General features: G+C 39.7%; 1 protein-coding gene across 1 annotated transcript in view; it reads right to left on the bottom strand.

Moving 5' to 3' along the window:
* Positions 1-1,585: 1,585 nt before the first annotated feature.
* Positions 1,586-13,395, bottom strand: part of ASCC3 (activating signal cointegrator 1 complex subunit 3) — a 336,448-nt gene continuing 324,638 nt past the window's right edge. Inside the window, exons 38-42 of the mRNA XM_060114407.1 lie at positions 11,765-11,916; positions 9,479-9,626; positions 4,881-5,090; positions 2,482-2,657; positions 1,586-2,384 (exon numbers count right to left, since the gene is read on the bottom strand). Coding sequence (XP_059970390.1) covers positions 2,240-2,384; positions 2,482-2,657; positions 4,881-5,090; positions 9,479-9,626; positions 11,765-11,916 — 831 coding nt within the window. The 3' untranslated portion in view covers positions 1,586-2,239. The remainder of the gene's footprint in view (positions 2,385-2,481; positions 2,658-4,880; positions 5,091-9,478; positions 9,627-11,764; positions 11,917-13,395) is intronic.

Raw genomic sequence — 13,395 nt, 5'->3', positions numbered from 1 at the left:
GCCACCTTGTCTAAGCGGAAGGACATGTTTCTGATTCATGTGGATATCAGAGTACTCCACATCATACCTAGAATGAATATCTGACTGGCACTTCCATTATTTGGAGTTGATAAAATCCAGGGGACTATGAAATGGAATATGGAATTAAAAATGAAATATGGAATTGATCTGATTGTGTTGGCACATGCCCTATATTACAGTGCACACCTAACACTAAAATTTTGGTCAGGTAATGAGTGAGGATAACATCGTAGACAAACAGCATTGGTTACTCTTCGGAATAAGATGAACTTTCCCATTCAAGCACACCTTGCCTTACTAGTGTCTTCTGCAGCTTACTGCGAACTAATCACTTTCAATTTTTTTTTTTTTTTTGTGGTACGCGGGCCTCTCACTGTTGTGGCCTCTCCCGTTGCGGAGCACAGGCTCCGGACACACAGGCTCAGCGGCCATGGCTCACGGGCCCAGCCGCTCCATGGCATGTGGGATCTTCCCGGACAGGGGCACGAACCCGTGTCCCCTGCATCGGCAGGCGGACTCTCAACCACTGCGCCACCAGGGAAGCCCCACTTTCAATTTTAAAATTAATAAGTCATGCTTTTTCTGTCAACGGATATAACAGAAATTCTTTCTTATTGCTCCTATGTCCTCTGCTGCATGTCCAGTGAAGTAGATCTCTCCCATCCCCCCAAAGTTGCCTGCTTTCTTTAAAAAAAAAAAAAAAAAGAACGATGCTGATAAACATGAAGACAATGAGTTGTTTCTCTTCAGGTTCCTGTATGGACTGGTAATTGTCTATATATCATCTTCATTTTCTTTTAATTTCACTCAAACAGTGCTTAGGTATGAATTGCAACTAGGAAATAAACTGCCAGAGGAAAGGCAGAAAGACCTCTTTATATGAAGTAAACTTCTGAGACTACAGCCCTTTGGACACCTCATGCCCACTGCACTTGGTGAGTTCACATTAGTTATTTAGATTTAATTTTGGGAAGTGAACGCCTGGTTCTCCCCATCCTACTTTTAGTCCTCCTTCTCCTGCCTTTTTCTTTGGTATGGAAAAGGAGGTACACATAAGCAATATGTTCCAGTTTCAGAAAAAGTTTTAAATTCCAGTACTTGCGGTGGTTACATTGGAAAGTATTTTGAAATAATTGATCACAGGACCAGGAATAACTGAAATTTCTTTGCAAAGAACAGAATTTCATTTCACTAGAAAATGTATGTTATATGGATATGGAATCCAACAACGTTTTAGTTGGAAAAAAAGTATTTTTCAAGATGGAAATTGTTTGGACATAGGGAAATTTCCTGTAATAGGAAAATTTCCTGTATCACAGGTGAAAACCTACCTGTAGGGGCTGAAAATTTTCTAGGTTTGCCTTAGGCCCGCCCTGATGAGCACAGAGACAAAGACTTGTACTACGTGGCCTGTATGAATTAGACCATACTTCTCTCCTTGTGTAAATAAGTATTAAGAGAATGGAAGGGAAGTCTGGACAGAGAAGGAAAAGAAAAAACGAACAGAAGAGTAAGAGGGGCTATAATGGAAAGGAGGCAGAGGGAATAAGTGAGTCAGGCTGTGTTGAAGTGGCACTCTAAATATTTTATTTCTACCAGTTACAGTATCTACATTTTCTAAGATCAGTATATTCTGTTTTCTTTTAAATCATCATTGGGCTCTGTAATGTAATTTTACATCATATATTATTAACATTTGTGACAATAAGAAATTCTTGAAATTACTTCCATATGTGATCAAAGTATAAATTTTGTGAACAAAACACAGTGTGTCACTGTACAGATTTATCTTATATATTTTATGCTGCAGGGTTAGAAATCTGTTATAACAAATCTTAACTGTCACGCCCCTGTGCAGTTAGTTTTCCTTAAAAAAAGAGAAACCGATGTTCTTGTAAACAGTACACTGTGAAATGTAAGATTTGATAATTCCTAGGTATCATCTCAATATACACAAATTGAAAGATTCTCCTATGGGCACAGTCATTTTACACATCAAGAGACCCTTGAAGACAACGTTATAAAAGGCAACATTTGTTAAAAGGCCCCCACAGCTGACTCTGCATTGCTCGAGTCAGAGCTGCAGCCACCGCCAATTTCTGCAGTGCCTTGAGGTTGGAAGTTGATTCCTCCAAGGCAAACGTCAAGTAATTTGACTTTGTCCAGATGACTGAACAGTCAGGCTTCTCAACAGTTCTTTCAAATGGATTCGGTCAGGTTACTTCACTTTGAGGTCAGTGAGGGCATCGGAGATCTCATCGGCCTGTGCGGAAACACTGGCTGGTATGATGTGGAGGTGGATGTCGTACTGCTGGTCCAGGCCAAGGTAGCAGTCGCTCATGAAATACAGTGTGTAGATATACCTAGAATATAAAAAAGGAACGAAAAGGTAAGACCACCGTTCTCATCACTGTTGCGGTTAATTCTTTCGGGACTCTGGTGGGGTAAGACTCTGCTTACCTTCCAGGTACTTCAGGAGTATAAAAAGAGATGGAGACAACATGATGATTTCGGACATATCCCACTCTTTTCAAAGCGATAAGTTCTCTCTTATCCACTTCTCCTAATATCAAAAACCATCCTTCATCTTTTGATTTGGGAAATCGAGGGGTGACTGCATGGCTGTCTTGCTTTCCCTGTAAACCAGGAAAAAAAAAAAGGAAAGATAAAGCATTACTAATGGCTAGATTTTCTATACCACTTGGCTGTGCTTAAAAGGCCACGCTGTCTTTCTTGGAGGCCATAAATCTAAGTATCTGGGATGTGTTTAATTTTCAGGTTTGGTGTGTTTGATATGCTATCATCTACCTTTTTTTCAAGATTCTTGAAGCACACTCTAGCCACACTACTTTGTGGCTCCATGAGAACAGAAAGCCCTCGAATCTTTCTCACATCATTCTTAAAAATGAAATTAATTCCCCACTTGCAGATGAACTAACTGAGATACAAACATATCAACCAAGTCTTCCAAAGTCTTATTTGCAAGAAATTGATACTGGGGGAAAAAAGTCAATCCAGGCTAGACTCTGGATCTTAAGATAATAAGCACTCTGTCACATAAACATCTTCCCCCATCCCCCAAGAATAAAGCTCACATGAAAAAGCACATATTCTAATATGGTAATATTTAAAAAGTCCTTTCTCTGAGGAATGGGAAATTGTAAGCCAAGCAATTTATAAAATATATTAATCACCACCATCCAAGATTAACTATCACCATAATGACGACACTTAAAGTCTTTATTTTAGATTGATTTTTACAAAACCCAAGATTATTCTAGAGATTCCTTAAGACAACGATTTATGGTGTAAAATGTACTAGTAATGACATGCTCTCAATCAGACTTCACTCAATATTATAGAGAGAGTTGTTTCATTTAAGGCATTTTAAAAAGAGAGGTCAGAGAGCAATGTATTTTTACAGCACTTAGAAACAAAATTTTAGAGTTTTTCTAGCACAGTTAAATCTAATGTTTAAGTACTAATACTATAGTAAAAAAAATCTTATAATACAATATTGTCAGAAATATTTGCAAAGGTCTCAAAATAAAATTCCCTCTAATTAGCGCTCTCAACGTACCTTAGATACACCTCAGTACACTGTTTATCCAGGCACTATGATAAGCTGCCTGAGCATCTCTTTGTTGAGACTGTGAGCCCCCTGAGGCTGGGGTATATTGTTTAGCTATTTGTGACAGGCCTCGCTTCTGTCAGCGTGTCTGCACATGGTAGGTGCAAAGAGAACAGGGACTGGAATCGGAGAACTCTGTGCTCCCAGCCTGCTCTCATATTTTCTGACTCTAGGACCTTGGCAAATTCCTATACTCCCCAAGTTCCATTATTCTGTAAAATGGGGAATTTTACCCCTCACACGGCAGCTATAAAAAAAAAATCTTCATTTTTTTTCCTCATGATTTTATCGGTATGATTACTACTGCCTTTTCTTTTTTAAGTTGGGATATACGGTCATCTAAAAATGCTCATATTAAAGCCTCTGAAGTGCCAGAGGCCAATCAGTTCATACTTACACTGACTGATTTTTAGAATTAGAAATCAAATGAGATGGGACTTAAAGGCACAGTATTGAAAAGACATTGTACCAACAGAAAGTTACTGACCATTTCGTGTGTGACAACAGAGGGGACAGTATTAATGAACTACAACCTCACTCCTGAGGGCTAGTTCTAGATATGGGAAAGCCCCTGACTCCACTGAGCTAACGAAAAGGCAAATTCTTATTTCGATTATTATGGGCTAAAAACCAATCTGCCCACATGCTGTGTACTAATATTCTTAGAGGGCCCAATAATTATTTTTGGTGTCACAGGCAACAGAAAAGAGCACAGTAATTAAAAAAAAATACTGTATATTTTTGGCCTGTGCGAACGTTGACAAAGCTCCCTCATATGCATTCTAATGAAGGAAGCAGGCAGATGTGGCAAGTGAGCCACAGAAAAGTTTAGCCAGCGTCTTCATCTTCTTCATTTGGGGTGCTGGGTAGAAGTCTAGATTTTGAGATCCCTTCAGATTGCTGAGTTTCTGGTGCAGGCGGCCTGGTGTAGGGCCAAAGAATCTGCACTCTTAAAGGTACTCCAGAAAATTCTGTGGAGCCTGTAGACCATACTTTGAGACAAAGACTCTAGGCCTTATATTATTATGTCACGTGGGTATCCTGGGGTTGAACATGGCACATGAGGAGAACTGACTAACTGCAGAAGACTGACTTTTGCTGCTTAAGGCCAGTTGAGGAAGCGGGATTGGTGAAGGGCACGGACGCATTAGTAATATAAAAGACATGTGTGCTGGTGCGTGCTGGGATCTGGTGTGAAGCATTTGAGAATGGAAACCAAACACTATACCTTGTGGAACCCAAGGCTGACTCTCTGCAAGCTGACTTGAAGCACATACTCTTGATCAGCATGCAACCTGACCCATCTGTTGTCGTTGCGTTTGTCTGAAGTCACGGTTGTGATAGAGAGCTCATCGTGTCCTTCCGCTGAGTCATCCCACCAGCCTTTAACACTTAAGCCAACATCTATCACAGGCAAATGAGATAAGAAACTCCACGCCTGAATAAAAAAAGAAAGAAAAGATAAGGAGTGGTTAATGCAAAATGTAGTGAGCAACTAAGAAATAGTGAGCTTTTAAAAAATCAACCTCTTTGTTTTGAGATTAGTTCTGGATTCAATGCAGTTGTAAGAAATAAAGCAGAGAGATCCTGTGCACCATTTCCCCAGTTTCCCCCAAGGGTAGCATTTTTCAAAACTAAAGTACAATATTAATACCAGTGATACAAGCCACAGCTCTTGTTCAGATTTCCTAGTTTTTCTTGTACTCATTTATTTGTGTGTAAAAATAGCGTGCTTTTAATCTTTGTAAAGTCCCTTTAAAAACACCTAAAGAGGGCCTCCCTGGTGGCGCAGTGGTTGAGAATCCGCCTGCCAATGCAGGGGATACGGGTTCGTGCCCCGGTCTGGGAGGATCCCATATGCCGCGGAGCGGCTGGGCCCGTGAGCCATGGCCGCTGAGCCTGCGCGTCCGGAGCCTGTGCTCCGCAACGGGAGAGGCCACAACAGTGAGAGGCCCGCATACCGAAAAAAAAAAAAAAAAAAAAAAAAAAAAAAAACACCTAAAGAAGTATTAATCATTACCTAAACTTGTGACCCCTTTCTTGTAAATCCCTTCTGGACATTGAGTGACTACCAACTACACTAAAAAATAAGTTTTAAAATAACTGTTGTTGAACTGGTTAGTTTTAGAGAAGCATCTAGTATAGCATTTACGTGACTTCTAAGGCAGAGAGTATTACTTGGGGATATAAAAGCAACTTGAAAAATGTTGTGGGACTTCCCTGGTGGCGCAGTGGTTAGGAATCTGCCTGCCAATGTAGGGGACACGGGTTCGAGCCCTGGTCTGGGAAGATCCCACATGCCGCGGAGCAACTAAGCTCGTGCGCCACAACTACTGAGCTTGTGCTCTAGAGCCCGTGAGCCACAACTACTGAATCCTGCGCGCCTAGAGCCCGTGCTCCGCAGCAAGAGAAGCCACCACAATGAGAAGCCCGCGTACCACAACGAAGAGTAGCCCCCGCTCTCTGCAACTAGAGAAAGCCCACACGCAGCAACAAAGACCCAACGCAGCCCAAAATAAATAAATTAATTTTAAAAAAAAGAAAGAAAAATGTTGTGATGCAATTGTTGATGTCACTCAGCGTCATTCATTGATCATTTATTGTACAAAATGGGTTTTTCTTTTGCTCATAGTCCAAATTATTCTGAAAGGAAAACGTTTCTATATGTTTGTATATCATAAGGAACCCTCTAAGTCTAGGGTTCTTTCTAGAAAGAAATATGTTTTTCTTTTGGCATTATCATATTGAGAATACCAATTTAAATGACACATATTAAAGGGGTAGAAAATATTTTACCAATTTTATTCCTGCTCTTTTAATTGAAAATATTTGTGAGAAATCAAAATGCAGATGGTAAGTGCTTATCAGTTTTTTTCTTTTTTTTGCAGTACGCGGGCCTCTCACTGTTGTGGCCTCTCCCGTTGCGGAGCACAGGCTCCGGACGCGCAGGCTCAGCGGCCATGGCTCACGGGCCCAGCCGCTCCGCGGCATGTGAGATATTTCCGGACCGGGGCACGAACCCGCGTCCCCCGCATCGGCAGGTGGACTCTCAACCACTGCGCCACCAGGGAAGCCCAGTTTTTTTTTTTTTTTTAAATTTATTTTCCTTATGTTTTTGGCTGCGTCGGGTCTTAGTTGTGGCACACAGGATCTTCGCTGACGCATGCGGCTTCTCTCTAGTTGTGGCTTGCGGGTTTTCTCTCTCTCTCGTTGAGGCACGTGAGCTCAGTAGCTGTGGTGTGTGGGCTTAGTTGCCCCGGGGCAGGTGGGACCCTAGTTCCCCGACCAGGGATCCCCTCCATTGGAAGGTGGATTCTTTACCACTGGACCACTGGGGAAGACCCTATCATTGTTGAATGAATGAATAAATGAATGAATTCCTAAGTCTATGGAAAAGATGTAAAAAAATAAACCTAATGTCCTCAGATAATTAATTGTCATCTTTTTCTAACATTTATAAATATGTGGCAAATATCACTATCAGTCAGGAAAACTTCTCTCTATATTGGCTGTTTTATCTGTTGTTACCTTCTAAGTTAGTTTTTAAAAGTACATGAATACTTTAATTTTGGTTTTCCTTGTATTTCTTTAATATATACTACAGGTTTCCTGATAGGCTTTGATCTCCTGTTTGCTAAGACTTTATTGCTATTGAGTATACCACCTAATTGAAATGAAGAAGCCCTGATGAATCAAACTATCCCTTAGGAATTCAAAAAATGTAAATCCAATGCAAATTTTCAACTCCAATCCTATAACTTGTCTTGTGAATCTGAAATTACGTTTGGAATAGATCTTGAAATAGTCAAGCCACAGAATGGTCTACCCTGTGCTTCAAGGTACAAATGATGGCTTATCCCCTGCTAAAACCAACAGTCACCGAGTCTAGAAGCTGTACCACTGGATGTTCTCTTAAGACTGGCCAGAGTGAAGACACAAATACACCATTTCTGTAAAGCATTTAACTTCGTGAGACAACACAGGTAACATTTACCACATGAAGCAAGACTTCGTATGTTTCTTCACTTGTACCTTTAAATGAGTTACCAATATAGTATTTTAAGTATTAGCAACTCGTTGGAATTTTATTTCACAAAGCTCTCCAAAGTCAGATCTGACTTTTATATATTTGTAATCTTTTGCAGCACTCGAAATTATTACTTTCAATCTTCAATGTATATACATATATTTGTTCTATGTGTATATATTTGTACATATATATATACACACAAACATACTTACATACACACACACTCACATATGCGTATATAAAACATGAGCTGTTTTTAAAGAAATTGCTAAGACATTTCAACACCAGCCAAACATATTTATCTGAGGATTAATCTTCATCTATTGAATCAGGCAAGAGCACTGCCATGCATACAATTATTTAATTAGCAGCCCAATCCTCTGCCAGTCAGCAGCCGTTCCAGGCATACTGATGTGGTAGAAGATGCGAATCTCACAGTCGTACTGCTTTTTCTCATTACCTCTGCAATTAGCACTTAAATTGATGCTTTAAACATACTAATTTCTGGAATAATTCAGGATTTGTATGTTACCTGGGATCGCCTCACTGCAGAGCCGACACCAGATTGCTCTGCAAATTGAAGCACTTTTGAGCCAAATAACCATCATCATATCAGACTGAGCCAATTTGAATTTGGTTTTAAAGATAACAGAATGGCAATTTATGCAAATAAATTAAGTAAGTTTACTTCTGAGTTCTCCCTGAACTAATTACAACAATGTTCTAATTTTTTATCACATCTAAAACTTGGCTTGAAATCACTGTACGTTATGTTAGAAATCTGTTGTTGCTAATAGAAGCCTTGTTTTCATTTTAAATATATTGTTTTTATTCATAATTTTGATGATAATTTAGTTAGAAAGGTAGGCACTTATTATGAATATTTAAGTAGCTTTTGGTGCCAATTTTAGGTTCAACAGAAATTGAACAATCAGACTTTGATGCCTGTAATACTTTTTCCAAGTCCTGCTCGAAAATAAGTTCCACTGGAAAAAAAAAATGACATGGTTTAGAAGTTTCTTTATTTTAATATCTGCATTTGCAAGTCAATATGTTAATTATGTTATAAATCCTGAACATTTACTTTGACATGTTTAGGGTGAAATTGCTTAAGACTTAAAAGTCTATATATGCCAAATATTTCTGGCATTGTTCATTCATGTTTTTGATCTTTCCAACGATAGTTTGGAGCAATGACCTATGTTGTCTTTCACAACATAGATTTAGATTTATATCTAAACTACAGGGTATACAAATAAGGAGTTTCTTTGAAGGACTACTTTAGAATCTAGAAACAATAAAGTGATTAAAATGGGGTGGGGGCATAAAAAAGTAATTGAGGGAACTGCACGAAAATATACCCAAGCATAAAAACAAAACAAAACCCACTCTGAAGAAGGGATTAGAAGGGCTCTTGAGCAAGGCAGCCTAGTAATGGGCAAGTCATAGTAGGCCTTTCTCAGCCGGCTTAACAGCATTATACTGAAACAACCTTCTAATAACGCAGACGCTACTTCTAATTATTGTTACTGTCATTATTTAATACCATCTGTTGAGCTCTTATTCTGTACCAGGAACTACACAGAGCAGTTTACATAATAACATCCTGCTTGATCTCACCCAAAACTTCACGAGATGGGTATAATGTTTTCACGTTCATAATCAGGGTTAGTAAATGGCGGGTGGAACTTAAACCCAGGAGAGTCTGACTCTGAAAGCAGCACTCTAAGTTAGAAAACTCTTGGTACAACTTCCCAGAGTGAGGGAGCATCGAAACATGAAAGTGATGGCCTTACCTGCTTCATTTTTGGGGCCGGTAGCTCTTTTTCTATCATGGAGCTGAATCCGTGGTCCTTCCCTCCACAGGCGTGGATCAGTTCAGGGAGGCACTCGATGGAGACAGGGTGCCCGGCACATGGGCCCTTTATACCTGGGTTCCATTTCCTGAGAAAGAATAACACCAACCAAATGATTCTTTCATAGCACAAATGAGATTTTCTGACAATGATGGTTTATATGATTAGAACAGTTTAGAAATTAAAGTTACTATAAAACTTTTTAATTTTTTTAACATCTTTATTGGAGTATAATTGCTTTACAATGGTGTGTTAGTTTCTGCTGTATAACAAAGTGAATCAGCTATACGTATACATACGTTCCCATATCTCCTCCCTCTTGCATCTCCCTTCCACCCTCCCTATCCCACCCCTCTAGGTGGTCACAAAGCACCGAGCTGATCTCCCTGTGCTATGCGGCTGCTTCCCACTAGCTATCTATATTACATTTGGTAGTGTATATATGTCCATGCCAAGGCCACTGTTGTTAAGCTTCAAAATCAGACAGCATTCTCATCAATCCAAGGCAGTTTGGCTATCACGACATAAAATGTGTAAATCATATGTGAGCTCAGTAGATAATTAGGGTTGACAGACAGTTGGTGATTTCTATAGGAAGGCACTAAAGTGTGATAATGCTTCCATGTGGATAAAGTACGGAACTGGCAGAGCTCTGACATATTTTTTTTTTTGCGGTATGCGTGCCTCTCACTGTTGTGGCCTCTCCCGTTGCGGAGCACAGGCTCTGGACGCGCAGGCTCAGCGGCCATGGCTCACAGGCCCAGCTGCTCGGCGGCATGTGGGATCTTCCCAGACCCGGGCACGAACCCATGTCCCCTGCATCGGCAGGCGGACTGTCAACCACTGCACCACCAGGGAAGCCCCCTGACATGTTTTTAATGGATGCAGGCAAATGTCTCTAATATAAGTACTTGAATAAAATTTTCATTGTAAGTTGTTGAGATCATACAATTAAAAGTGCATTTTGGGAATGTTTGAGATCTATAGCATAAATAGTGCTGGATCATCAGGAGTGGAATCTACCTAAATCTATTTCCTGTTTATATGGCAAGATGAACAATATCACTGAAATTAGACAAATACAGCACTTTTCTGGGTAACAGTAAAGAATTGGATCAAATCTCCTAGGCCCCAACCAGCTTCCCTAACAGACCCATGTGCTATCGGGTTAGTACCCTCATGTGTCTCCTTTTCTGCTGAAATCCAACTCCTGTAAGTTTTAGTACCATATTGGAAGGGTTCCTGAAACTGAGCTGCAGACACATGAGGTATGTGCTCTTCCCCCCAGGCCACCTGCTGCTGGTGTGGCCCCCTCTCTGAATGTGCCTTTTAGTTACCAGGGACATCCCGTGGTGGGGACTCAAGCACCGTGGAAACACCTGTCCTGGAATCCAGTATACTGCAGTCAAATGGAGGGGCTTCCCTGAGGAGACCCCATGTGTGCCTGAGGTTCTGGTTGGCGTATGTCTCTAGATGCCTCAAATGGCTGCCACTCCTTGTCCAGCTGATGAGAGGGAGAGGGTGCATGATGGCAAGCACAGCCAGACAGTTTTGCTTGTTTACATGACTGTGAACCAATATTTTGGCTGCAAAGTATCTCTCAACTGGTGTGAAAGAAACATTTTCATTTGAACACTGCCAACCTTGCCTGTAATATGTACTGTTCTTTCCTTTGCTAAAATATATGTAGCCATGTACATAGGACCTAAGAATTGAAAAATTTTATCAGGAATATAAACTCTTCTTTTAAACGCAGGTTATATCTTGAGCTGCTAGTATATATAACTGCTCAGTTTTGGACATTTTGCAGATGCACAGTTTACTTTTGACAACAGATTTCTGATCCCTCAAATCTATTCTGCAATAAAAGAAATTGGTAATTTATTTTGCTCTAGGTCACAAAGCACTTTAATAACATCTTTTAAAATGAAGGCTGATATTGTAAAGGAATAAACACAGTTAACATGAAAATGTATTTGATGTTGCAAATGGAAAACAACTTAATAGAAGGTTAAAATGAACTGTGGTTCAGCTTGGGACGAATGGTCAAATTCCAAGTGGGAACGCTATGTCGCTAGGCCATGTCTCCCTCTGGGAAACACGGGCATTTTCACTGTAAAGAATCAGTATTCTAGGCACCACATGAAATTCAAGTGAACATGCATGTAAAGGAAATAATTTTTTGAAATAATAAAACCCTATTACATCAAAAATTAAAATACTTACCTGAAAATGTGAAGATGGTGGTTTTCTATGTGTGGTATCGTAAGAAGAGAAGAGTCTTTCAACCACCGCCCCTGGATCACCATCTGCACCAGGTTGGTGATGTTCAGGACAGTCACCAGCCAGCCCTGGTGTGCAGCCACGTCCAGCATTGCCTGAACAGGGAGAACGCATATGTTATATCATGGCACCTGCCCCCTCCGTGGGGGGTCTGATGATGATAGCCTTAACAAAAAAACAAACAAAAAACCCCAAGCATTATACCTCTAAATTACTATTAATTAAAATAGAAACCAAAAAATAAACTACAGTTGGATTGGAGGGAACACGCTGAACCTCTCACAGCATTTTTTGCACATTACTTCGTACAAAGCGCCAAATATTTAACTTTTTTAGGTCAGCAAAGATAAGCAGATAATATTGGCACCTAGTAATAAAACAAAGAGAAAAACTCAGTGTACCTTGAGAGCAAATACCTCTATAATCCACTGTATCAAGAGCACTAGTTGCCGCGTTTAAAGCATAAATCTCAGGTAGTCTTTTCCAAATTTAAAAGCAATAATGGCAAGGTGATAGGAAGTCTTCTTGCCAAAAATTAATTTTCCCCAGAGAGCAGGCTAAAAGCAGAGCCTTGGTTTTCAATGAAAATACTATACCACACAGTAAAAGCGGGAAGGACCAGTGGTACATGTGGAAGGATGAGAAGCTATTCATATTAGTCTATACATTTAATCCAATGTTTTATGGACAAACAAACGGCTGCATTTGCTTAAGGCAAAACTAAACAGTGAAATCTTATTTAAACAAAGGAGAAGTTTACACAGGCAAAGCTATTTCAATTACATTAGATTCTGGTGAATGCTGACTTAAAGACACATAAGTTAATATCATGATCTAAGGCAGCTACTTTATACAGTTTTAGGAGTGTACTCTCTTGTTTTGGGAAATGAAGAGATGAGGGTAAGAGAAATCAGATGTACCTCGTAAATGCCTAAAATGATACTTTACCGTTTCACTGATGGTAAAATATTTATAAAATGTTGTACAAAATCTATTAGTACCTTTTTAGAAATGGTTCTTAAAGGTCTATTATGTTAGTAAAATTGATTTGCCATACTACTTAGTACTACTGAATCAGACATATTTTCCTCCTAAGTTTTGAATTTCCTACTTAGAGTTCTCTAATTTAGGAAAAGTAAAATAGTTTAAAAAACATCTGGCTAAACCAATCTGTGGTCTTTTTACACACATTACAGGGAAATGGATCCACGTCTCTGGATACCATGGTTAGCGTGACGGAATGGTCAAATTGGTCTTTAGCACCCATGAGCCTACTAATTGTACATCATAATGGTTGGTATAATAGATATACTTATATGTATGTATATGTGTATGTGTGCATATGAAAGTGTGTACATGTACAAAGGTATATGTTTATAAATCTAGGGAAAGTCCACTTCTGTTCTTCCTATTTCTCTGCACAACTGATTTAAACACTTTGTCTTTGAAGTATATGAGACAAGCTGGTCACGAGGAACACTACTCAGACAAAAATAAAAGTATTAGCTCACAAGTCACAACTCGCGAACTCCGTAAGGGAAGAGAAATGAGTAATTATACCTCATGAATAATGC

The sequence above is a fragment of the Mesoplodon densirostris genome, chromosome 12 (assembly GCF_025265405.1).
Source record: "Mesoplodon densirostris isolate mMesDen1 chromosome 12, mMesDen1 primary haplotype, whole genome shotgun sequence".
NCBI lineage: Eukaryota > Metazoa > Chordata > Mammalia > Artiodactyla > Ziphiidae > Mesoplodon > Mesoplodon densirostris.
The sequence above is the reverse complement of the archived record's forward strand: the minus strand, read 5'-3'. Positions and strand labels throughout refer to the sequence as shown.